The 27,697-nt window shown below is 34.9% G+C and overlaps 1 protein-coding gene and 3 long non-coding RNA genes across 19 annotated transcripts in view; 1 reads left to right on the top strand and 3 right to left on the bottom strand.

Annotated features, from left to right (window-relative positions):
- LOC127862086 (uncharacterized) lies at positions 1 to 8,174 on the bottom strand. 9 transcript variants are annotated; one of them, XR_008040433.1, is made up of 4 exons: positions 5,702 to 8,174; positions 4,864 to 5,666; positions 4,759 to 4,828; positions 1 to 4,688 (listed from the first exon to the last, which is right to left on the bottom strand). It is a non-coding gene; the product is annotated as an uncharacterized LOC127862086 (long non-coding RNA). The 9 variants fall into 9 exon arrangements; XR_008040431.1 differs by having other exon boundaries at positions 1 to 4,828; positions 5,039 to 5,666; XR_008040430.1 differs by having other exon boundaries at positions 1 to 4,793; positions 4,969 to 5,666; positions 5,702 to 8,173.
- Positions 4,392 to 6,145, top strand: LOC127862087 (uncharacterized). 7 transcript variants are annotated; one of them, XR_008040438.1, is made up of 6 exons: positions 4,514 to 4,565; positions 4,636 to 4,985; positions 5,614 to 5,648; positions 5,719 to 5,788; positions 5,894 to 5,998; positions 6,034 to 6,145. It is a non-coding gene; the product is annotated as an uncharacterized LOC127862087 (long non-coding RNA). The 7 variants fall into 7 exon arrangements; XR_008040437.1 differs by having other exon boundaries at positions 5,929 to 5,998; XR_008040439.1 differs by lacking the exon at positions 5,719 to 5,788 and having other exon boundaries at positions 5,929 to 5,998.
- LOC127862085 (E3 ubiquitin-protein ligase MARCHF8-like) overlaps positions 8,175 to 27,697 on the bottom strand; it is a 20,929-nt gene continuing 1,406 nt past the window's right edge. Inside the window, exons 2-5 of one of the 2 annotated variants that reach the window (XM_052401047.1) lie at positions 24,591 to 24,716; positions 22,198 to 22,861; positions 16,962 to 17,054; positions 8,175 to 9,035 (exon numbers count right to left, since the gene is read on the bottom strand). In XM_052401047.1, coding sequence (XP_052257007.1) covers positions 8,661 to 9,035; positions 16,962 to 17,054; positions 22,198 to 22,845 — 1,116 coding nt within the window. In that variant the 5' untranslated portion in view covers positions 22,846 to 22,861; positions 24,591 to 24,716 and the 3' untranslated portion in view covers positions 8,175 to 8,660. Of the gene's footprint in view, positions 9,036 to 13,646; positions 14,435 to 14,753; positions 14,862 to 16,961; positions 17,055 to 22,197; positions 22,862 to 24,590; positions 24,717 to 27,697 lie in introns of those variants that run through there. The other variant, XM_052401046.1, reaches the window with a different exon arrangement.
- Positions 10,566 to 11,339, bottom strand: LOC127862089 (uncharacterized). Its single transcript, XR_008040441.1, has 2 exons — positions 10,931 to 11,339; positions 10,566 to 10,768 (listed from the first exon to the last, which is right to left on the bottom strand). It is a non-coding gene; the product is annotated as an uncharacterized LOC127862089 (long non-coding RNA).

The raw sequence follows: 27,697 nt of genomic DNA on the forward strand, positions 1-27,697 counted from the left end.
TTGTAGTTTTCAAAAAAGTGTTTATTTTAATGCAAAAAATAAGAAAGAAAGAAATAACAAAAACTGAGTTGGAAGAGTCCAGAGTATATCTATAATCTAGCCTGCTACATTTAGTACAAATAATGAGTTACATATACCAACAATGGTTTCATAGCAAAAACTTTGTAATAAACCACATGATCCCAGTCACTCTAGATACTCAAGCACATCCAATTATGCACATGTCTTACAATCAATAGGCTACCGATAATTTGAGTCGTGTTCTGAGAAAACTGGTTATAAGTCATGTGCGTAAAGTTTCATCCCAGATTAGCCTGTGCAGTCTGCACAGGCTAATCAGGGAAGACACTTTCCGCTTTTATGACATTTTTCGTTTAAATAAAGTCTCTTCTTAGCAAAAATCCAATTTAGACGGAAAGTGTCGTCCCTGATTAGCCTGTGCTGACTGCACAGGCTAATCTGGGACGACACTTTACGTACATGCATTATGCCCAGTTTTCTCAGTACGCGACTCATTTTATAAAAGCCTTCTTCAAATTTAATTTCCTAAGTATTAGCCTAGAGTAGTCCTTTACTTGTAAATTCTGTATAGGATTCTGAGATACATAAAATACTACATGTATCCTATGCTCAATGATTTTTGTAACAATTAGAATTAGCTGCATGAACTGCTGCATTCATGCCAACATTAATGTTTCTGACCTATTTTATCTCATCTTTAATTTCTTGATATCAAACATATAAGCTGTGTAATGCGAAAATGGGTCTTATGACATGCAGCAAGCTAAGCTCCACACCAGCCTTTGGTAAAACGACCAGGAGACTGTGTAGGACTTTATAGTGGACAGGCTAGCTCCTCACCAGACTATGCTGATGGCTTACCGATATGTGGAGCTACACTGGCTGCTTTTGTCACATTTTCGCATTATGCAGCTCATATACAGAACTGCTATATTATGAAGCAGTATTTGGCATATGAAAAAGTTCACATCTTAAAGCAATTGTGAAAAACATTGGTTTTATAACAGCAAATAAGTAAAACTATAATATTTTAATTATTTTTATTTTATTTACTTTGTTTTAAAATAGTATACATATTGAATGAAAATGTTCTCTTAACATACTGTAAGTTAGATGTTTTTATTTGCTAAACATTCATAGAGCCTTCTTGGAGACAGGGAACTATGATAATACCCCAGATTTGGTTTATCATACCTCAAGCATTAATAATGTGTTAAAATTGTTGAGAGCAGTAGTGCCTTTTAAAAAAACTGCATATGTCAAAGGGACAAATGTCACACATTTTACATAAAGATGTGTAAATTCACCGCCAATTGTCATGCAAGTTTGAATATAATGACCTATCTTAACAAACCTCATTTCAAACAATGCACATTTTATATACATGACAGAGTAAAAAACTGTTTGTAAACTCAAAAAATAATAAAAACATGAAACAGTACCTAATTGCACAAAATAATTAGAGATTTAATAATCAATACCATGAATACACAATCATATATATTAACATGATAACAAATCAAACAGATATTTGTTTTAATATTTCTAGGGTTGTTTTTATGTCCCCCACTATAGTAGTGGGGGACATATTGTTTTTGCCCTGTCTGTTGGTCTGTCTGTTGGTCTGTTGGTCTGTCTGTTTGCGCCAACTTTAACATTTTGCAATAACTTTTGCTATATTGAAGATAGCAACTTCATATTTGGCATGCATGTGTATCTCATGAAGCTGCACATTTTGAGTGGTGAAAGGTCAAGGTCAAGGTCATCCTTCAAGGTCAGAGGTCAAATATATGTGGCCAAAATCGCTCATTTTATGAATACTTTTGCAATATTGATGATAGCAGCGTGATATTTGGCATGCATGTGTATCTCATGGAGCTGCACATTTTGAGTGGTGAAAGGTCAAGGTCAAGATCATCCTTCAAGGTCAGAGGTCAAATAAATGTGGCCCTAATCGCTTATTTTATAAATACTTTTGCAATATTGAAGATAGCAACTTGATATTTGGCATGCATGTGCATGTCATGGAGCTGCACATTTTGAGTGGTGAAAGGTCAAGGTCAAGGTCATCCTTCAAGGTCAGAGATCAAATATATGTGGCCCAAATCGCTTATTTTATGAATATATTTGCAATATTGAAGATAGCAACTTGATATTTGGCATGCATGTGTATCTCATGGAGCTGCACATTTTGAGTGGTGAAAGGTCAAGGTCAAGGTCATCCTTCACAATGTCAAGGTCATCCTTCAAGGTCAAACATCATATAGGGGGACATTGTGTTTCACAAACACATCTTGTTTTAAATCTTATTTTAAGCTTTACATTACATACAATAGCTTTACATGACTTGGGATGTGCAGTGTGCAAATTATGCATTAACCCTTTGCATGCTGGGAAATTTGTCGTCTGCTAAAATGTCGTCTGCTAAATTTCTAAAATTAGCATTTTCTTCGATTTTTTTCAAAGAATACTATCAGAATAGCAAACAGTTTGGATCCTGATGAGACGCCACGTTTTGTGGCGTCTCATCTGGATCCAAACTGTTTGCAAAGGCCTTCAAAATTCGGTTCCAGCACTGAAAGAGTTAACACTTTATACTGGTTGAAGAATTGACTCTTGTAATTAAATATTAACTCAACACTCTGTCACATAACACAAATCAAATACTAGTATGAGATTCAGTCATATTTCAACTTAGTTGAAATATTGTTTTAGTACAAGAGGGCCTGAAAGGCCCAAAATCGCTCACCTGAGATAACAAGATATTATTGGGACAAATCTTCTGACCAAGTTTCATGAAGATTGGAAAATAAATGTGGCCTCTAGAGTGTTAACAAGGTTTTACTAAAGCCATATAAGGAAAAATGCCCCACCCCCTGGCAGCCATGTTTTTCAACCAACCGGCATCATTTTCGAACTCGTCCAAGATATTATTAGGATGAATCTTCTGACCAAGTTTCATGAAGATTTTACTATAGCCATATAAAGCCATATTAGAAAAAATGCCCCGCCCCTTGGTAGCCATGTTTTTCAAGCAAAGGTTACCATTTTTGAACTCATCCAAGATATCTTTGGGACAAATCTTCTGAGCAAATTTCATGAAGATCGGAAAATAAATGTAGCCTCTAGAGTGTTAACAAGGTTTTACTATAGCCATATAAGGAAAAATGCCCCGCCCATTGGCGGCCATGTTTTTCAACAAACTGGCATCATTTTCAAACTCGTCCAAGATATTATTGGGATGAATCTTCTGACCAAGTTTCATGAAGATCGGACAACAAATGTGGCCTCTAGAGAGTTAACAAGATTTTACTATAGCCATATATAGCCATATAAGGAAAAATGCCCCGCCCCTTGGCAGCCATGTTTTTCAAGCAAACGTTTCCATTTTCGAACTCATCCAAGATATCATTTAGACCAATCTACTGACCAAATTTCATGAAGATTGGACAATAAATGTGGCCTCTATAGAGTTAACAAGGCAATATAACATCTTCTATATGCTGATTGCCAACAAAATATATGTTTGAAGCATGATTGTGATAAGTGAAAAGAAAAGAAGAAAAATGAAACAAAAAATATTTGTTATAAAATTACCTTTATATATTAATATGAAATAATTTAACTAAATTTGAGTATGATCAACAAAATCTATTTGATAGAAAAAAACAACAGATTCAGCAGCAAAAAAATGCTGTTAATGTTCTAATTAAAAAATAATCCAAGTGGCAAACAGTATAAACCAAATTTACATACAAAATATATAAATACAATTTTCATAAGTCCTTGTTAAATGTTTGTAAATTCAGGTGACATTTTACAGTCAAATGAATGTCGTTGTTTTGTTTATACTGTCAAACAGTGGGCGGCTCAGCAAAACAAATTGCAAAATCTCTTTGACTTCTGATTAAATCTATGGCACAGATGAAACAAATTACCAAGTAAATAAGAGTGATGTTAAATTAAACTGTACAAAAGTGTAATAATTATTATTTGTTTAAAACAAGCATTTAAACAAAACAGTATATTGTCTGTATTTCAAAAGGTACATGTAAAACAAAAAACATAAATACGTACATTGTAGCTTAGCAACAGTTTACAATATAACTGGTATATTTAGCATAAATACCATATTAAAAAACTAAACTATACACATGTGTAAAGAAAGACATTAAAACATGTCCGTAATTTATTTTAACAAATGTTTTTTGTTAGTTTTTAATTTTTATTCTTGTATGTTTTAATCTAGTTTGTATAATTTATATGATGATTCATGAGTGTAGGGCTTTTGATCAAAATGGCATTCATAAAATGCTAATATCTCTAATAAACTCAGCAGAGATATCTTCACTGCAAATGTTCTGACCAGGTTGGGCAATAATGTGACCTCTAGTCTCTGACCAGGTTGGGCAATAATGTGACATCTAGTCTCTGACCAGGTTGGGCAATAATGTAACCTCTAATTTCTGACAAGGTGGGGCAATAATGTGACCTCTAGTCTCTAACCAGGTTGGGCAATAATGTGACCTCTAGTCTCTGACCAGGTTGGGCAATAATGTGACCTCTAATCTCTGACCAGGTTCGGCAATAATGTGACCTCTAGTCTTTGACCAGGTTGGGCAATAATGTGACCTCTAGTCTTTGACCAGGTTGGGCAATAATGTGACCTCTAGTCTCTGACCAGGTTGGGCAATATTGTTACCTTTAATCTCTGACAAGGTGGGGCAATAATGTGACCTCTAGTCTCTGACCAGGTTGGGCAATAATGTGACCTCTAGTCTCTGACCAGGTTGGGCAATAATGTGACCTCTAATCTCTGACCAGGTTCGGCAATAATGTAACCTCTAGTCTTTGACCAGGTTGGGAAATAATGTGACCTCTAGTCTCTGACCAGGTTGGGCAATATTGCTACCTTTAATCTCTGACCAGGTGGGGCAATAATGTGACCTCTAGTCTCTGACCAGGTTGGGCAATAATGTGACCTCTAATCTTTGACCAGGCGGGGCAATAATGTGACCTCTAGTCTTTGACCAGGTTGGGCAATAATGTGACCTCTAGTCTCTGACCAGGATGGGCAATAATGTGACCCTCTAGTCTTTGACCAGGTTGGGCAATAATGTGACCTCTAGTATCAGACCAGGTTGGGCACTAATGTGACCTCTAGTCTCTGACCAGGTTGGGCAATAATGCAACCTCTAGTCTCTGACCAGGTTGGGCAATAATGTGACCTCTAGTCTCTGACCAGGCTGGGCAATAATGTGACCTCTAGTCTCTGACCAGGTTGGACAATAATGTGACCTCTAATCTCTGACCAGATTGAGCAATAGTGTTACTTATAATCTCTGACCAGGTTGGGTAATAATGTGACCTCTATTCTCTGACCAGGTTGGGCAATAATGTGACCTCTAGTCTTTGACCAGGTTGGGCAATAATGTGACCTCTAGTATCTGACCAGGTTGGGCAATAATGTGACCTCTGGTCTCTGACCAGGTTGGGCAATAATGTGACCTCTAGTCTTTGACCAGGTTGAGCAATGTGACCTCTAGTCTCTGACCAGGTTGGGCAATAATGTGACATCTAGTCTCTGACCAGGTTGGGCAATAATGTGACCTCTAGTCTCTGACCAGGTTGGGCAATAATGTGACCTCTAGTCTCTTACCAGGTTGGGCAATAATGTTACCTCTAGTAACTTACCAGGTTGGGCAATAATGTGACCTCTAGTCTCTGACCAGGTTGGGCAATAATGTGACCTCTAGTCTCTGACCAGGTTGGGCAATAATGAGACCTCTAGTCGCTGACCAGGTTGGGCAATAATGTGACCTCTAGTCTCTGACCAGGTTGGGCAATATTGTTACCTATAGTCTCTGACCAGGTTGGGCAATAATGTGACCTCTAATCTCTGACCAGGTTGGGCAATAATGTGACCTCTAGTCTCTTACCAGGTTGGGCAATAATGTGACCTCTAGTCTCTTACCAGGTTGGGCAATAATGTGACCTCTAGTCTTTAACCAGGTTGGGCAATAATGTGACCTCTAGTCTCTGACCAGGTTGGGCAATAATGTGACCTCTAGTCTCTGACCAGGTTGGGCAATAATGTGACCTCTAGTCTTTGACCAGGTTGGGCAATAATGTGACCTCTAATCTCTGACCAGGTTGGGCAATAATGTGACCTCTAGTCTCTAACCAGGTTGGGCAATAATGTGACCTCTAGTCTCTTACCAGGTTGGGCAATAATCCACCTCTAGTCTCTGACCAGGTTGGGCAATAATGTGACCTCTAGTATCAGACCAGGTTGGGCAATAATGTGACCTCTAGTCTCTTACCAGGTTGGGCAATAATGCAACCTCTAGTCTCTGACCAGGTTGGGCAATAATCATGAATAATGTGACGTCTAGTCTCTGACCAGGTTGGTAACTGGTGTGAATTTACTGATACATTAAGCTAATTCATACTGATAACAACTTATTGAATATAAGTGCAATGAAGTAGTCCTTTTGCAGTATATTTGCTTACATGTGATTTGTGCACTGAATTGTCTGTTATAAGTTCATCTATAGCAACAAGTTACGTGTCTAGTATATATACATGTATATACATACAATACTGGTCGTGTACGTAATTCAGGCCATTTTTGGGACTATTTTAACAAAATCTTTTGTTTTAGGCAACTGGTTGAAACTAAACTTCACATATATAATCCTGGGTTCAAAACTCATCTAGCATGAACATTTCAATAGAATTAGATCAGTGTATGTTACTTTTATGAACAGAAATTAATGACATATAAACTATCAATTTTCATAGGGCAATTGTACCTAAAAAATCGGCCACCTTTTAGTTTAATCTGCAGGTAAAATTACAAAGCAATATCTTTAGACAAGTGTCCTCATTTTAGGAGTATTAATAAAGGTTTACACAAACTAAAAATTTTCACTTGAAACTTAAAATATATGCGACATTATATACCAGTTACTCCCCCTACCTATCTTAATAAATATAGTAAACAAGCACTGTCAATTGGCAACTGCAAATACCTAAAATCTATTTGTTTTTAATATGTTTTATCAAAAAAAGTTAAAACAGCTAAGAAATTAAACACATTTTGTATAAAAAGTTGACTTCATTGTCGATTTTTAGTAAACGCTTGTATTTAATTTTACAACAAATAACCTATTATTATTCTAATCAAGGGAGGTAATTCATATATTAAAAAAGTATATATTAGGTCTTAATTTTTATGTTTTGAATATGTTTTTATACAATTAATTGAAAATACCTTAGTTAAAGTTTATTAGATAAAAAATAACAACAATTTTAACAAATATATTTGTTTCTTATATAAATATAAGTTATACAAATATTGATGATGTCACTTTTCCCACATGACAAAAACATCGTCCTATAATTGTGACATTTTGATATAAAAGTTCACAGTGATATGCTTCTTTAATTTGCAAAATATTGAGAAAAGGGTTGGTTTTCAAGTTGATTTTAATAAAAATCAGCAAAATGTGTATGCTTAGATCATGAAAATGATTTAACACAGGTGGCCGATTTTTTACGTACAGGCCGGAATTACGTACACGACCAGTAATCCACTTTCATGTGTTGCAGGGTTTTTATAGCATGGTAATCTTTTATCCGTTACCTGCATTTTTTTAAACACAAACAAATGAAGATTAAACCTTTGCAAGAACTAATATTAAAGAAATAATGCATCAATTAAAAAAACTCTTCATAAATCTAATCCAAGAACTTTCAGCAACATTATCAATGAAAATTCTTTACAAATGATGTATTGGTACCTAAAAAGTAAACATTATGCAAAATAACATGAAAGTGTACAATTGTACAGCCATTTTGTTGTTAAACACAAACAAGCACAGATAACCATGTCAAAAAGCAAAAATATCAGAAAGAAATTATGCCAACTAAATACTTTATGCACCAAATTATCAGTAAACAATACAAGTTTGACAGCATTTTTTTTTTGGTAAAAAATTATCTTCATACCAGCACAATAGCACTTAGTTTTCTTAAAAGCCCATAACACTCAAAATCAACGAATATTTCAGACAATATTTTTGAAAAATAAATTGAACACATAAAAAATCAATGTTCCTTATAGCAATAGCCAAAATTTCTAGACGCTAGATGTGGTCTGGTAAGATAGATTTAACCAGATACAAAATGCTCTTTTTTGTTTTTTGTGGAACAATGTATTAAACACTTATTTATGCACCAAGTTAGTGTTCGTGTGTTGCATGAACAGATACGGTTGCAGGAAATTAAAATGGAATATATTGTGCCATAAAAAAACAAGCATTTTGTATCTCGTTATATCTATGTTACCATACCACATCTAGCATTGAAATTCTGGTTATTGCTGTAAGATGCACTGATTTTTTTATGGGTTACATTTACTTTATGAAATATTTAGTGAAATAACTGTTGATTTTGAGTATATATATTACTTTAATATAATTTTCTACTTAAGCTTTCAACTACACAATAGATAAATATAATTCCACAAACACGTATGAAATAACAAAATATCATTTAGCACTGTAAACACTAAATTACTAACAGATACAGATAGGCAATATAATTGCATCATAAGTAAACTACTTCAACCATCATCAAATCTGACTGACAGTCAATTTATGTTTTTTGAACAAAGGATCTTTATCCGGGTCGTACTGTTCCACCGTCCACTCAGTGTTCTGGATCAAAAACTTTGTGAACAGCTTGTAGATAGTGTGCCGAGCCTTAATCTCCACCGTCATCGCTATGAAGAAAGCAACAAAGAAGGTGACCCCACATGCCAAGGTGATGACTTCGTCGGATGTCAACTTCATCTTGTTTTTCATGAACTTTGCAGTGTTGTCGCGGTCAGAGATGAAGCACATGATCGTTGCAATGGCACAACCAATCATAACAAGCAGACTGAGCAGGAAAACCAGGTGCAGGAATTTGTCATGAGTGCGCACCCTTGGCCATCGCCATTGGCTGAACTGAAAATGAAAACATGATGTGCATACACCATCAAACAATAAGCCAATCTAGGCGGAAAGTGTCTTCCCTTATTAGCCTGTGTGGACTGCACAGGCTTGTTGACACTCTATGCACATGCAGTTGGGCTAGTATTCACCGAAAGAGGCTTCAAAGACAAAGAAGCATATTCATTGCAGGTTTTTTCCTTCTTTGCAAGGCCCTGTCCCCTAGATGTAGTTTTCCCCTCTGACAGAAATTTTTCCCAAACAATGAAATCTAAAAAAAATAATATATTTTTTGAAACCTTAAATTATCTTAGAGTTAACCTAATCCAGTGTAGAAAATAAAAAAATATTGGGTAATTAAATTATCCGTTGCTCTAAATTGGTTTTAAAAACAGTACAATATGTTAAATTGATTATTTAAGATGTTCCTTATTTTTCCCCAAAATCAGGCGTTTAATTCAGAAATTAATATAAAAATAAATCATGTATTACTAATTCATTACAAACAAGACAGTTTGATATTACAATCAAAATATCTTAAAATTCCTTAGATAACCAATTGATTTGGCTCAAACATGTAACACACAAGTCTAACAGGTCATAAAATGATTAATTTGGTGTGAATAAATACACCATTTATTTTAAACCATTTATGGCTAGCGTCTAGAAAAAAAGGCCTTGGCAAACAGCGTAGACCCAGATCATGCGGCGTCTCATCAGGGTCTGCGCTGTTTGCTTAAAGGAATTTCTGTAAGAAATATTCTAAATATAGAAATAAATATACTAGACATCACTAATTTTGGAAATAAATTGATCCAATTTAGAAGGATGGGAGAGTCCACTAGGCATAAATGGGTTAAACATAAACAAAACTTCAAGGGATATAAACATCAAAAGAATTCACAACCTATACAGCTATCTGAATACACTCACATCAGCATATATAGTATTTACATCATATCTACTATTGTTAAACCATTATGTAGAAAGCACACATCAATGAGCACCATATAATATTCATATACATTCCATAATAATTTCGCTTTAAGGTTGGATTTTTTAATTAAGAATATGTTTTCATTCTTATGCCTTATGTGTTATGTGTGGACAAATTTTTATTTGAATACAGATGTATCGTATTCTCACCTTTCCTATGCTGTGAATTTCGAGAGTTATTACAAGGGATATTGGTTTGCTTTTTTGGTTAACATGATGACTTATTACATGATCAATAAAAGGTGGTGGCAAATTTCTATTTTTAAACAAACGTTACATTATCACTAACATTACTTTTACCACATTTCACCAGCCTACTAGAGTTGTTTTATCTTAGGGGATTTTTCAGTGCAACTTACCTGTAGTCATAATCATAAGTGAACATGATGTTTACATGAGTCATCAAATTACATCAGACCAATACCAGCTAGGCCGGTAAATAATTTTATAATATAACAAGGGACAAAATTGTCACAAAACCAGGTTTTCATTGTGAAAAAAAAATATGATAAAGGGAGAAAACTCAAACTGAACTTTTGAAATGACCAAAAAAAATTAACCCCCTTTGTATTTTTTTTTTTTTTTTTAATCTATTTTTAGTCGTGGCGACCTTGACATTGGAGATATTGACGTGATTCTTTCGTGGGACACACCGTCCCATGATGGTGAACAAATGTGCCAAATGATTTTAAAATCTCACAATGAATGACATAGTTATGGCCAGGACAAGCTCATTTATGGCCATTTTTGACCTTTGAACTCAAAGTGTGACCTTGACCTTGGAGATATCGACGTAATTATTTCGCGCGACACACCGTCCAATGATGGTGAACAAATGTGCCAAATGATTTTAAAATCTGACGATGAACGACATAGTTATGGCTCGGACAAGCTCATTTATGGCCATTTTTGACCTTTGAACTCAAAGTGTGACCTTGACCTTGGAGATATCGCATAATTATTTCGCGCGACACACCGTCCAATGATGGTGAACAAATGTGCCAAATGATTTTAAAATCTGACAATGAACGACATAGTTATGGCCCGGACAAGCTTATTCCGCCAGCCCGCCAGCCCGCCAGCCAGCCAGCCCGCCAGCCAGCCAGCCCGCCCGCCCGCATTCGCCAATCTAATAACCAGTTTTTTCCTTCGGAAAACCTGGTTAAAAATTTCATAAATAACAAGACTATTGTCAAGCAATATGGTCACCTACCGGTGAAACTCAACCATTGTCAGAATTTTTGTATTTTTGTTGCCATAGCAACCAGAATTTTTGATGTTGGAACAAAATTTAATAAAGCGCATAATCTCCACATTGCCATCTATCCATGTTCCAAGTTTCATGAAAAAATATGAAGAACTTTAAAAGTTATTGCAGGATCCAGAAACGTGTGACAGACTGACTGACTGACTGACTGACTGACTGACTGACTGACGGACACACAGAGCGCAAACCATAAGTCCTCTCCGGTTTAACTGGTAGGGGACAATAATCATATCAGCATTTATAAAAATGTATTTAAGTTTATTAGAGTTTTTGTATAATATAACTGTTTCTTATTCATCGATAGACATTTATATGGTTAGATCTAGGGTCACAAATGGTATGGAATGCTGTTTAAAAGAGGCAGATGCAAAGCCTTAACAACTCTGGAGACATCTTCAGTACAAAGTATATATGTATTTTTCTTCCACTAGTTAAATTTTAAATCACATTGTTTTCATATAACATCATTTAGATGTAAGCCATCCTACGCAGGTATAACATAAGCCTCTCTCTTGGAAAACAGGGTTTTATGCATGTGTGGTGTGAGTTGCAATAATCCAACTCCCAGCTATTGACCCTCCGGGTCTGGGAGTTGCAACTGGTTTCGCAATTTACCATAGCAAAATCCCCGCCGGGATTTCAGGCAGGGATTTATTGGTAAAATTAGCAATATTAACTATTTTCTGGCATGAATTAACACAAATAGATCGTCAATATATCTATAATGAGCAAATTAAGATAACTTACATGATGTGGTGTGCTCGCAGAAGAAAGATTTTAATCAAAGTTTCAAACACGTCAAGCGTAAATGTAAATGTCAACTTGTTTGCATATCGAACAGTTTTTATTAACCAAAAGAAAAATTAAAGGAACGCATGCGGTGTGTTTACAACATGTACTAATAAACGGTTTACCTATGCTTTTCTCCGAGCATACAATTTATGTTTTTAAGAAAGGTTATTTTCAAATATTAAATATTTGTTTTAAATGGACAGAAGTTTTATATATAATTTGTTCAAATTTTAATTAATACTTATGTTAATTGTATATGAATAGCGCTCAGACAACAGACATTAGGAAGAAACAAAAGGAACGATGACCCTTAGATCTGCCGTAAGGGAATTATAACACAACAGCATCTACAGCAGCAACATTTATTAGCTCTAAAGCATACAATTTCTTTTAGCCATAAACAAAATAGAAAATAACAAAAGTGTAGTGCATGGATTATAAGAATTATGAAAACTAGGAATTGATAGAAGTTACAAAAAGTAATCACTGATAAGTAACATAAGTTGTATGACTTTCAATTGATAATGACTTATTCATCAGATACTTTAATAAGGTAAGACATAAATTAAAAATTCACTTCTTAGTAACATAAGACTTATCACTTTAATATTGATATTGAGTGTAATTCATTGACTTCTGAGATAGACATTATTATACATTATAACAATAAGTAAAACACTGGAGCATGATTTAAGAACAATGATTTATATAAAACAACCCATTCAAAGTGTAACTTGTATTCATACATATATTCGAACACCATATATTCATATGTATAGATACATATAATCAGGGATTTCCCCAGGCGATTTTAGCCCAGCGGACTAAAATGCGTGCGCTTGACATTTTCACAAGAGCTTGCAAGCTTTAATCCGAATGCTGTCTACATTCGGCCAACGTTCAATCAAAACATGCACGCTCTTATCAGCGCTCTTGTCAGCGGTGTGTGCATAAGGGGCATAGGTAACACGTATGAACGATTTACGGGTCGTTAATGGGGATCGATTATGGTCGTAATATCATAATAATGGTCGATAATGATCTATTATTACCGGTACATGTGGAGGTAGAGCAATTAAAGATATGCTCAAACTGTTAGTTTGTTTTATTTTAATTAGTTTAAACCTATTTATTTTAGCTCGATTGCATCGAAAGCCGTATGCTTTTATAAACGCTCTCGAATCTGTTTCCTGGGACTAGAACCAGTACTTGGTGTCTTTTGGGGGAGATCGAAGGAACGCTCACAGTGAGGTTTTAACCCGTGACTTCCCGATCGCTAGGCGGACACCATATCCACTACGCCACGGCGATCTTTTAAATATTTTAATTGTTAACGACTATTGCAGAAAATAAACAAGTATAAAGAACTTGCTTAAAAAATAAACCGTAACTGATGTGTGTTGCGGTTGTGCCTAATTTAAGTTATGAATACAATTAATTGGAATCAAACGTCTTATTTGATTGCTCCCGACCATTTAAAATTTGTTCACACTATTTTCTTAACGGCGACTATAACTTCACAGTACCAACATTTAATATATTCAGATACAATATATATATATATAGTTTCTTTCATATTTACGGAATTCGCTATATACCTAAAACACATTTTTCTTTAGTCTCTGTGCATGACAGAATACAATCTAATAAGCGACAAGAAATTGGAAGCAAGATTTTCCATTGGTCACAGAATGTTTTTCAATCATTTTTTTGCTTTCTGTTTATTTTCGTTGTTATTTAATTTTATAATATATGACTTGACTGAAATGAACTGAGGACAAATACATAAATATTATGAAATTTTGTGTTTTAGTAGCTCCAAAGTAGTGTGGATTTTGATTTATAACATTTAGAAAGTATATAAAGAAATCGACACCAACCGCCTGCCGCTGTGCCTGACCAAATTTCTGGGGAAATGCCAGTACATATATATTCTTCACTTGTTATTCTTGTCTGTGTATCATTACATTCTCATCAGTGACAATTATCAAATGAAAAATCTCTCCAAAACACCTATCACACCAACACATCCGCATTTTGCACAGCACCTCGAACAACACTGACAAAGATCACACTCACATACAGAACAATTCTTTAAAACGCAACCTTCCCTAACGCATAACTCACTTTCACCCATCTCTTTAGTTAACAAAGTCTTTAATACTGACAGCCTCAAGCACTCAACACTCTTAAACGTCTCTCTCAGTCCACTGTCTCCCACTAACGAACGACCGTAGGGATAGACAACTGCAAGGGACGGTTTCCCATCCCGGCCTGCCCTCCCAACCTCCTGCCAGTATGACAAAGGATTTCTTGGTGAACCCCAGTGGACGACTAGACGAACATCCGCAATGTCAATCTGTAAATGACCAGATGTTAGATTTGTATTTTCAACACGGAACATAATGCCCACGTACTATCGACACATAATAAGTTCACCAATGCATACATACGCATTGCCCTGTACGCCATGAATTAATCGCTCTGTACTCAATCAATTTATCAATAACTTTATAATTAATTCGATAAATGAAGAGACTTCGATTATCAACAAGGTTCATGTATTCAATGTACCACATCTCCATGCCGTAATATCTAGATCAAACAAACACGTTTCGTCAATCTATTTACAGAAAGCTCGAGTAGTTGGTCACATTATTAATTGTCCAGTAACTTACCCCCAATCCAAAGGCCACAGTCGCCACCACGATCTTCACACTTCCATCCCCGGAAAACTCGTTCAGGATTCGATTCTTTGATAAGTCGGTGGTCAAAGCATGGAACATCTATTTCAATTTGTATTTCAATACATGCATATACCAAAACACTCATATGGTAAACAAATTAACACATGCATTACCGCCTTTCAACTTTATGGACGTCTTCAATGCGGACTCGAAATATAAAATGATTTAATTAAACAATAGTAAATTATGCTCTATTGGTTATTGTCGGCTCAGATACTACTTCAAGTACCCGGTGTAATTAAAAAATATACTGCAACGTATGTGGGGTACAGAAAATATATACCGGTTTTAAAAAGTATTCCGGAGTATGACCGGGTGCGTATTTTCCGTATCCGGGGTACATTGTAGAATACTTCTGAGTACTTGGGGTACTTTTAAGTAGTACCTGAGCCGACAATGACCAATTGAGCGTAAATTATGTGTGGTGTCCCTCGATCGTGGTTAGGCTTTTGCTTTCAATAAGCACGATCACACACAGGGAAATATATGTAAATTTATCAGCTGTATGTGTGTATATGGTACCCCAGGTACTTTAAAGTTTACTACACTGTTCCCGGTGTACGGAAAATATACTAAAAGAACCCCGTCGTATTGCCAGGTGCCTTTAAACGTATAATTCGTACCCGGGGAACATTTAGTTTACCTAAGGGTACACGGGGTACTTTAAAGTAGTTCCTGAGCCGACAGTGACCAATTGATTGTGTGGTGTCCCTCGTTTGTGCTTAGGTTTTCGCTTTCTGTAAATATTTTAGCTGTATGTGTTTATATTTCATTATAACAATGCATATTCATTTCTTTGTTCTTTCTTGTTTTGTTTGTTTAGTTTCTTTTATGGTGTTTCTTTTTTCCATTTCTTTATACTTTGTGTGTGTGTGTGTGTGTGTGTGTATGTCTGCAATATTTTCTATGTATACATGTATATTAAATAATCTAGCCTAATAGCCGAAAACAAATGTGGAATATGTTCAATAAATATTCTAATTGGTGCAGAAAGTGTTTCATAGCATTTCAACCCTCATTCACTTAGTAAAATAGTAAAAGTTACACCAACACCACATACTATCTTTATTTTAATAACAACTTGTTTACAATGCAAACATACGTCCGATATTATTCAACTTACTAACGGAACATGCCACTTATCCGATCGCAGCGAAATTACAGTCATAAGAATGTGTCCTAATTCAAACTACAATGTTATACACAATACAATTTCAACTGCTACCATAAGACCAGATCGTCAGATACCACTGTGAAAACAATTTGTGCAGTGTAACCCTTTCTTTCCCTTTGCTCTAATCGACAATAACAACTTCCGCCATAAACGATTTGATATCAATTTTATGTTTTGAGCATTTCTCAACAAAGTAGACGCAAATTGATGTCGATTGTAACAGGTATTGTGTTTGTAACAATGTATTAGGTTGATTTAACTCGATTTTATGGACATATGTGTGACATTATTTTTTTACATTGATTTTAATTTTACAAAGAAGAACTATGAGCTGTACGTATGTACTCATAAAAGCTCAGAGCATTCAAGAAGAACTAGTGTGGTGTTGGCCCAGATTAGACTGTGCATAGCATATTCTAATACGGGACAACACTTTCGCTTTTATTGTTGTTGTTTTTTTGTGTAAAGGAAGTCTCTTCCCAGCTTTAGTCGAGTATAGGCAAAAAGTGTCGATTCTGTACACAAATGCATTAAACTCCAGGGGTTTTCCTCGCTATATTGGGAAGAGGCCCTAGCCTATGGATTTTGGGAAGAAATTGCTCATTTTGGGAAAAAAACTCGCTAAAATTACTGCTTTGGAAAATGAAAAAGCTTGTGTAAGTTATGATTTTGCTGAAAATCGCATGATTTTAAAGAAATTTTCAATTGGGAAGGGGCCTTTAAAAGGCCCCTGTTATATAAGGCTGAAAACCACTGAACTCTGTTTACCCACAGAAAGCTTAAACATTTCCGCATACATGTATTTCAGTTTAGAAGAGACTTTAAGTTTAAACGAGCAATATTTTAAAAGTGGAAAGTGTCGCCCATTATTAGCCTGTGCACATTTCACAGGCTAATATGGGAGGATACTATGCTCAAGCAATAAGCCCAGTTTTCCCAGAACTAGGCTCCAATAGTCTCAATACCTTGAAATGCTTGTGTCTCATGAACTGGTAGTGGCACAGCTCACAGCATGGCGTCTGCTTGCGCAATCTATGCTGCAGGGTCCGCACCCATTTCTGAAAGCGTAACAAACAGGTACATACAATACTATCTCATTTCTGAACGAGCACATTATAACCAATCAAATGCTAAGATGATATAAGTTTTATTCCTAGCACAAAAATTACATTCCTCGCATCTCCACGTAGCAGTCCATACCTCAGTCAATTAAAACCCAGAATTACAAAGGTCATTATGAGTCGTCTAAGCCTGCTTGTTTTAACCTTTTATTGCTCAGATACACATTTTGAACCAGTAACACTTACAGTCCCATAGAAAATCAAATAAGGTTAAAAACTTGTCTTAATATATTAAAAAGCTTTATTTCCAACCCTACTGATGAGTAGCAAATAGAATAAAACCTGAACAAAATGCATACTGTTCTGGTTTTATGCTGGTTGCATATAGCAATTTTTTTCCCTTTACTTTTTAGCGGGAATGGGTTAACTTCATCTTAATGTCTTGCAGCAATTTATGTAGTAGGAAAATTGAAGGAATATTTGAATAGGGCAACTTTACTGAACTACATGAATGCATGCTTACAGCAACAGTTGACATGAACTTATTCAGCACATTAACATGAACTTATTCAGCACATTAACATGAACTTATTCAGCACATTAACATGAACTTATTCAGCAAAATGACATGAACTTATTCAGCACAATGACATGAACTTATTCAGCTCATTGACATGAACTTATTCATTACAATGACATGAACTTATTCAGCTCATTGACATGAACTTATTCAGCACATTAACATGAACTTATTCAGCACATTGACATGAACTTATTCAGCAAAATGACATGAACTTATTCAGCACAATGACATGAACTTATTCAGCTCATTGACATGAACTTATTCATTACAATGACATGAACTTATTCAGCACATTTACATGAACTTATTCATTACAATGACATGAACTTAATCAGCACATTGACATGAATTTATTCATAAAAATGACATGAACTTATTCAGCACAATGACATGAACTTATTCAGCACAGTAACATGAACCTATTTAGCACAATGACATGAACTTAATAAGCACATTGACATGAACTTATTTTATTCAGCACATTGACATGAACTTATTCATAACAATGACATGAACTTATTCAGCACGTTGACATGAACTTATTTTATTCAGCACATTGACATGAACTTAATCAGCACATAGACATGAACTTATTCAGCACAATAACATGAACGTATTCAGCACATTGACATGAACTTATTTTATTCAGCACATTGACATGAACTTATTCAACACAAAGACATTAACTTATACAGCACATAGACATGAACTTATTCAGCACAATAACATGAATGTATTCAGCACATTGACATGAATTTATACAGCACATTGACATGAACTTATTCAGTACATTGACATGAACTTATTCAGAACATTGACATGAACTTATACACAGTGATTTTTTTGCTTTAATTTGTTACAGCCTGTGCGTTTTGAATTGGGAAAATTAGCGCGATAAACCGTGAAATTGGGAAAAATAGCGCGATAAAACCATGAAATTGGGAAAAATTAAGCATTATAAATAGGATTATAAGTAACAGAAGTGATATTGTTTTTAAGTGCATGTTCAGGGAGTTTTCGAGAAAAGGAGTCTGGTCAAATTGGGATTTTTTTTAATCAATAAAAGTGGCAAGTTTGGGAATGATTTATGGACAACAATGACTAAATTCAAGTTATATATTTTGTAAGATGTTTAAAAAATAAAGTTGAGATCTAGATTTAAGAAATCATAATTAAGTAATATGAGACTTCTTTAAAAAAAAAAAAAAAAAAAATTTTTTTTTTTTTTTGGAAGTTGGGCTTTTTTTGGGAAATTTTGGTCAGATTTTTGGGAAAAAAAACGTGTATTTTTGCGATTGGGAAGCAGCCGAAAATCGGCTGTAAATTTGAGCAAAAAAAATCACGGATACAGCACATTGACATGAACTTATTCAGCACATTGATATGAACTTATATACCACATTGGCATGAACTTATTCAGCACAATGACATGAACTTATTCAGCACAATGACATGAACTTATTCAGCACATTGACGTGAACTTATTTTATTCAGCACCTTGACAAGAATTTATCACCACATTGGCATGAACTTGTACAGCACATTGACATGAACTTATACAGCACATTGACATGAACTCCTTGAAAACAATGACAAAAGTTCATTCATCACATTGACATGAATTTCTCTAGAACATTGACATGAACTTATTCATCACATTGACATGAACTTATTCACCACATTGACATGAATTTATTCAGCACATTGACATGAACTTATTCACCACATTGACATGAACTTATTCACCACATTGACATGAACTAATTCACCACATTGTTATGAACTTATTCACCACATTGACATGAACTTATTCACCATAAATGTATTTAATACCTTTAATAACAATCATCAAAGGTGGTATGAACAAAATGTTATATTATAAATAGTACTTTAGTGATCTAATACCATTTATATTCAACTTTATTAAAGGTGATCCAAAGGAAAAAAAAATAATACATTGCTCTGTATAAAGAAAGTTAATAATAATAATAATAATAATAATAATAATTTTATTTGTGCACATAACATAATACTACAATTCATATGAACAGTTATTAACAATTCAGAAATATCACAGATAGTCACCATCATAGATAATAATACATACAGACATACAGAAAGCAAACACTTATGGCTTTGTTTTTGACATAATACATGTAGCTGCAGGTTTCTTTCAATGATCTAATATCTAATTTTTAATTGTAAACAGAATACATGTAGTCTGTGAGTTTAACTGTTTCAAGAACATAAGTCAAATTTTCAAATGTCAAGCTCATAAAAAGTCATTGCGCAACTGCACATGGTATATTGTAATAGTTTGATGAAGTGAGCCTTAGCAAAATATTGTTAAGAGTCTCTCAGAGTTTAATAATAACAAAGGCATTTGCCATTTGAAAGTATTTCTTTATAAATAGTGATGTCTTGAATATTGTCATTCAAGCAAATAACATTTGGCTGCATCTTCTCAATTGTGCCTGGCATTAGCAGCTTTGTACACTGAACCAATAATGAAACATTTTCAAGTAAATGAATGTACATGCGAAATTGTCATGATAATTAATCGTATGCAGAGAAATACATAACTTTCCCTTCACCCATAATGTGCCTAAAGTAGAATAAAAAAATATTTGGATCCAATGTAAAACAATATTAATTTTAAAGTTTATTTTTATGAAAAATAGACAAATAACTGATGTCATCCTGGAATAACTCTCACATACTATTCTTTATTATTTTAAAGAAATAATTATATTAACTAATATATACCGGTATGTACATTTTATACCATCCAATTTCGATATTAATCTGCTAACTTTCAACTCCTGTACATGATAAAATGAATGCTTCTTGGCTATGATGTCAGTGATTTCTATGCAACAATTTTTTTCTTTCTTTATGGTAAAGAGTCTCAATAAAAGACACTTCCCCAATCTAGGAAAAACTAGAGCTTTGTCACAGACGTGACCTATACCCCCACATGTAGAATTGACACAGAATATTTTGCATGCTGTCCAATCATTGTGAACAAATGTACAGAGTAATTTTAAAATCTCACAATGAATGACATATTTATGGCCTGGACAAGATCATTAATTGCCATTTTTTAACTTTGAACTCAAAGTGTGACCTTGACCTAGGAGATATCGACCTAATTCTTTCGCATGACACATCGTCCAATGATTGCGAACAAATGTACAGAGTAATTTAAATATCGCACAATGAATGACATAGTTATGGCTGGTACAAGATCATTTATGGCCATTTTTGACCTTTGAACTAAAAGTGTGAATTAAACATTGCAGATATCGACGTAATTCTTTAGAAAGACACGCCTTCCAATGATGGTGAACAAATGTGCCACATGATATTAAAATTTCACAATGAAAGACATAGTTATGGCCTGGACAGGCTCATTTATGGCCATTTTCTACCTTTGAACTCAAAGTGTGACCTTGACCTTGGGAGATATTGACGTAATTCTTTCCCGCAAAACACAATCCAATGATGATGAACAAATGTGCCACATGATTTAAAAATCTCACAATGAACGACATAGTTATGGCCTGGACAAGCTCATTTATGGCCATTTTTGACCTTTGAACTCAAAGTGTGACCTTGACCTCGGATATATCCACATAATTCTTTCGCACGACACACCGTCCCATGATAGTGAACAAATATGCCAAATGATCTTAAAGTCTTACAATGAAAGACTTAGTTATGGCCCGGACCAGCTCATTTATGGCCATTTTTGACCTTTGAACTCAAAGTGTGACCTTGACCATGGAGATATCGACATAATTCTTTTGCACGACACACCGTCCCATGATGGTGAACAAATGTGCCAAATAATTTTAAAGTCTCACAATAAACAACAAAGTTATGGCCCAGACAAGTATTTGACCTTTGAACTCAACATGTGACTTTGACCTTGGAGATATCGATTTAATTCTTTCGCGCAACACACCGTCTAATGATGGTGAACAAATATACTTTGTAATTTTAAAATTTTAAAAAACGATAAATGACATAGCTATTATCCAGACAAACTTTCCGTTAAAAACGCATTGAGTGACCCCGTGACCTAGTTTTTGACCCGGCATGACCCATATTTAAATGTGACCTAAACAGCATCTAGATACAACTTCTGACCAAGTTTGGTGAAGATCGCATGAAATTTTGGGGCAGACAGACAGACAGACAAAGTGACTCCTATATAGCCCCCATTACCAGTAATGGGGGTATAATAAAAAAATATCCAATTGCTTTTTAAAAAAAATCCCAAAACAAAGGAAAGTTGCATCAATTGTATTCCATTTAATAAAATAAGCATTTTAACTGAACCTTTAAGAAAAAGGCATGTACAAGAATATTAAGATGGGCGTGGGCAATTTAGTACCAAGTAATTAAAAAGACCCATAATTTCCATCGTGAAGATTTAACAATGCAAATTATCCCAATTTTATGGTAATTGCTCTAATTTTTCCCAAGTGGTTTGGTAGGTCCTTTTCCTAATTAGGAAAAAAAGGCTGTTATGGTATCAGCGTAATTCATTACCTTGAGACACATGGTGTGGACGTATTTCAGGGAACCAGCGCACCGGCACGGAGAGATCAGGGGGTCCCTATCTGAGTCAGGCATCTGGCAGATCCTGCAGATGGCACACATATCTGTCCCAGTCTCCGACATTGTCATAGAGCTATAGCCACAGCTTGACAGCTGACGGGACATGTTACTGTTTGAGCTCACAATGTTGCCTCTGAAAGGTCCGTGAACAGGCACACGGTTAGCAAGATGCATCGTGTTCTGAGAACTACCTATCCAAACCAGGTCACTGTGCTGGTTTCCACATCGTGCACTGTTCATACTACCTAGAGATTGACCCAGTCGTCCAATGTTGCCACCTTGAGAATCGTTTTTAGAAAAATGTGGCACGATAACTTGGCCTTGAGACAGAAGTCTAAATGGGCTATTATTTGGGATCAACGGGTTTTCCACTTCTCCATCACAGTCTGAGAAGGAACTATTTCTTTCAATATTCATGTTTGTTCTTTCAATATCCATGTTTGTTCTTTCAATTTCCATAGTGCTGCTTGTTTGGGCTACATTGTCGGGATTCAAGGAAGATCTGTCTAGACACTGGTGTCTCTTGCAATTGCCGTCACCATGGAGACTTTCTACTTCTCCCTCTTTACTCTTCACCATCTTCTATTCTTGTAACCTGAAAAATCTTTCAAAGCTTTGATTTGTTTACATGAACATTTTGAATGTTCTTTATAATATATGGCATAAGATCACGATTTCTTAATTTATTAGGTTGTACAAGGATATACAGGTACTTCTTATACATTAAGTAAGTTTACAACAACAAAATTAAAACATTTGTCGAAGAAATCTCTTTGAATTCAAAACTAGTTTTTGCTGATATTGATAAGTTTATTCATATTTTTTGTTGCCACCAACAATTGTGAACATTTATAGGAGTTTTCTTCTGAACGAAAGACAAAATTGCAATTGAAGTTATAAGACTTTTGCTCTGTTTATTTTCTGGTATCACTAATTCTGAACTTTTTCTTCTTAACTTTAATTCTAGTATCTTATTTACCAATGCTTTATCAGTTTCTAAAACTATTATTAACATTTTGAACACATACTTTGAACAAATGGTTATTTTCCAAATATATTGATCAAAACTATCATCACATAAAAATTACCTTTACAACACCGATATCAAATCCTTGTTTTTACCTCTTTTAATTCTTTTGATTGTATTCAATAATTTTATACAGAGAAATATCACTTATGGTAACTATTCTTGCTATTTATCTGAACATAAGTGACCACTATCCAAGCTTTCACATTAAACTTATTCATTAAGACTTTAAGTACACAAAGGATCATTTCAGCAACTCTAGGACACTGCCCTGCACATTGTATATATTGCCACTCAAAATGCAAAGGTCAAGGACCTCATATTAATCAAACTAAGAAAATCAACCCATCAATTTTCACATTGGATAATCAGTAGAGAAAGTGTCCCCAGTGTGGTTGCCGATGAGGCTGATCATCAGAGACACAAATCAATAAGTGTGAGCCTATATATGAGAAAAGGGGGTTTCATGCATGTAAGAGAAGTGTCGTCACAGATTAGCCTGGATAGTCTTCACAGGCTAATCAGGGCTGACACTTTCCGGTTTTATGGTATTTTTCGTTAAATTGAAATATATTCTTAGCAAAAATCCAGTTGTTGCAGAAAGTGTCGTCCCTGATTAGCCTGTGTGAGCTGCACAGGCTAATGTGGAATGACATTTTAAGCTTATGCATTAAGCCCATTGTTTCACAGCATACCTAAAATCATTAAATTTGTTTTCAATATCAACTCCATGCTTATCAGTTCAGTGTCCTAGGTGACCAAGAAGGATAGATTTGAAATGAATAAATTGATGGTGACATAAAACATGGTTAAATGTGATTACTGGAGCAGTTGGCTTACCTTTTTTTTATTATGATACTGCAACTTTTTACAGATTGTTGATAAGGTGACAATATTCCAGATCTGTATTTTCAGACCAATGTATAAAAAGTAAAAATAATCTGTACTCTCTGATTGCCGTTTACTAGAAACTAACACTTGTAACAATTCAGAATGTTAGTTGAAATGAGTGTGAAAAGCAAGCAAAAATATTTACCTGTAAATGTCATAAATCAACTCATTCACTTCAAACTTCGGTAAAAAGTATGTCAGTAATAAAACTTAATATAGATACTTTTGACAAGATTATGGAAACCGGGCGGCTTTAAGTTTAATCAGCTGATCGAACTACATGTATTAGATCTACTACACTAGCTCTCATAACAATATCTTTGTCTTTAAATGGAATTATCCACAAAACATTTAAATAGTGTTATCCCCTAATTCACAAACACACGAGTTCTACTTCGAAACTTACGTTTATTAATGACTGGCACTGTTAAATAAACACATGAAAGGCCAACATGAGAAAAAACACATGAAAGGCCAACATGAGAAAAAACATCTAGCGGTACAGTATTCCTGATAGTTCAAAAATAATGTGCTATGTGTAGCGTAATTACACATTGTTCGTTGATATCACACAGTAATAACCAACAAAGTTCATTTCTGATTTCTTTGCGTTTTATTTCTGCTTATTAACACAACACAACGTTTCCAAAATGTTTGTCAAATACAAGATACATGCGAAGCCCGCAATGGGCCCATCCCGCGAAAGCCAGCAATAATGCGACTTGTATGTTCGGCCGTTTAAGTAAGACTCTCCTTCATACAACGCAGATGCCAATTTATACAATAATGGACAAATAAATTGGGTGACGGCTGTCTGGATGATTGACTTTAACATGAGTTGAATTACCTGATACGGGATGGCTTTATGTGTGACTCACACATCTTGTGCATATATATGCCAATAATAAAGCGAGACCACGTTTGTTTAACTGCATATATGAAAGTTCACCTGTCATTTAACATGAAAATATACACAAATTAACAGTGCGCATGTGCTTACCATAGACATAACTAATTAGTGAACCCAGCCATGGGCAATAACTTGGTGCATTTTTTCGTCTAATTTGACGACGACATATGATGCCCATTTATGCATTTCTTCATGAAGACAGATATTATGTATTCAGTTACACCGAACAAGGAATATACATGAAATACACCAATTATGCGACATGAAATACATCAATTATGCGACACACCTCATTTTCATTAAAGAAAGATTTTATATTTTATGATTTAAAATCTTTAGAAAGATCGAATCCTGAATGACAAGTGTCTTACAATATCATGTATCAATGTTAAATGACGTTGATCGATTGTCCACGTAACACTACAGGCGTTGTTTGACTAGTGACCTCCTGTGCTGTCCATTCGAAGAAGGTATTGCCCGGGTTGAATATGTACCTGTTGCTGTCAAGTAGATGTCTTGGTTTGTTGTTTTCTGTCTATGTTGATTCATGGGTGATGTTATCTACCATTGCTGTCGTGAAGAAGCTCTATCTATCGCCAAGCTGTGTAGGCAAATCGCACGTGGTCGATTGCACTCATCTGCGTATCAAGGTTCACATCGAGGCTGGATATGTCATCGTGGTTTCTGTTGTTTTTGTCGCTGAACCAGCCGTCATCACGTCGTTGTTTCTGTTGTTGAATCCATCGTGATATTGTCTCTGGATATGGTGTTGATGCGTACCGCGTTGCTTATCAATTGTGACGTATGTTAAAACCTTTGTGATCGCATTGTTGTTTCTGTTGTTGTTGATTGTACTTTTGTTCTTGGTTCCAGCGTCTTCATTTCTCTTGGGACATTAAGATCTTCTATTGGCCATAATGCTCACGAGGTATTAACTATAGCAGTGTTCTCCTTGATGTCTTAGGCCTCGGAAGTATCATTCCAAATGCGTTATCTACGCACGTCAAACAGTTGAACGGCTGCATCTACTCTATAGTGTTTAACGTCACAAGTATTGTGTCCAGTGTTGCGTCACTTGTTGTCCTTCGAAATCTTCTGGCGTTGGTCTTCTTTTAGCGATAGAACCAGGTATTCACTTTGAGAGTAAACGCCGTGATGTTCCATTCTAATTATGTTGTTTGTTTCTTCTATTCGTTGTGGAAGGCGTTGTCTCGCGAAGTCGCTCTTCTTCGGCGTTGTCTTCAAATCTCGATATTTTTATCTGCGTCGTGGTGATACAAGTATCAGTTGTTCAAAATCATGGCAAACATTTATAAATATCCCCTTAGTTATTGTTAAATATCGTCATGACAACTTACTGTGATATCTTATTCAAAAAAATAAATTCTTTACAACGAAAAAATATTAGTCAATTCCTCAAAACAAACTTCGGATAAGTACATGACAGTTTGACGTCTGACAAGCCATTTACTTACTATGACTTGTGTACCGCCTTAGGCATAATCATTTTACACACGTGCAGCCAGTAAATTTTTGACAGGCGCGCGCCACTTTATTGACCTAGAGTAATGGGTAATGATAGACGTACCTGTTCATATCATGGTTTCATAAACCTCATCTTTATCACTATAGTTTTGCCGTTGGGCATAGATTTATTGACATGTTTGACCTGTGCACTTGTAAAAATGCGCAAATATGACAAGGCAGACTTTTACATATATGCATTCATAATATAAGAACACGTATCGGTATATTTCAAAATTCAGGTCTTTGCTCCTAATCGAACTACTCAAATAATTCTTATGCGACATCGCATCTTCTGTCCATAGCGTAATTTGCTTCGATGGCACAGGGATAAATTCTCTTACTCATGAGGACGCTAAGGTTATCAGAACCTCGGGCTCGGTATGTCCGAACGCTGATCAGTCAGCCGTGCTCATAAAATATAATTGTAACCTTAAACAATTATATTAGAAATTTAATGCGTACATATCGTTATATTTTCACTGCGCTATACGCGTCAGATCGCATTAAATTCTTACTTAAAATTACTCAAGACCTTCAATATTACCGATATCCTACATATATTTGCATCAACACAATGACGTATATACATATTTACATAATATTTTTTTTGTGTGTCTGCCCTATTCATATTCGCAATCAACATTATTTTTCTTATTTCCTATTTTCTTTCTTTTACAATTCGGAAAACTATTTTTAAATTTTCCAATAATTTTATTTATTCGTCCTCTTTAATTTTCTTTATCATTCTTATAAACAAAACCCGCCTTATTTTCTTTATTAAATAATGAACAAAACTGTCTTAAATAATCTAAATTCCTAAATTCTTAATTCTGCCAATGTAAAATACTAGGTAAATTCTTTGAATATTTTTTATATTTGTTTCTTCTTCGAGTTTTTCTATTATATTAATAAATAAAATCATCCACAATTTTTCTTTATTAAAATAATAAACAAAACTGTTTTAAATACTCTTATTTTTCCTCGTACATTTTAATTTAATGAAAATTTACAAACATTCCAACAATTTAAAATGTATTGGTAAGCAAAAAAACCATAAGTCCGTACATAATCCTATA

Source organism: Dreissena polymorpha, chromosome 16 (assembly GCF_020536995.1).
Source record: "Dreissena polymorpha isolate Duluth1 chromosome 16, UMN_Dpol_1.0, whole genome shotgun sequence".
NCBI lineage: Eukaryota > Metazoa > Mollusca > Bivalvia > Myida > Dreissenidae > Dreissena > Dreissena polymorpha.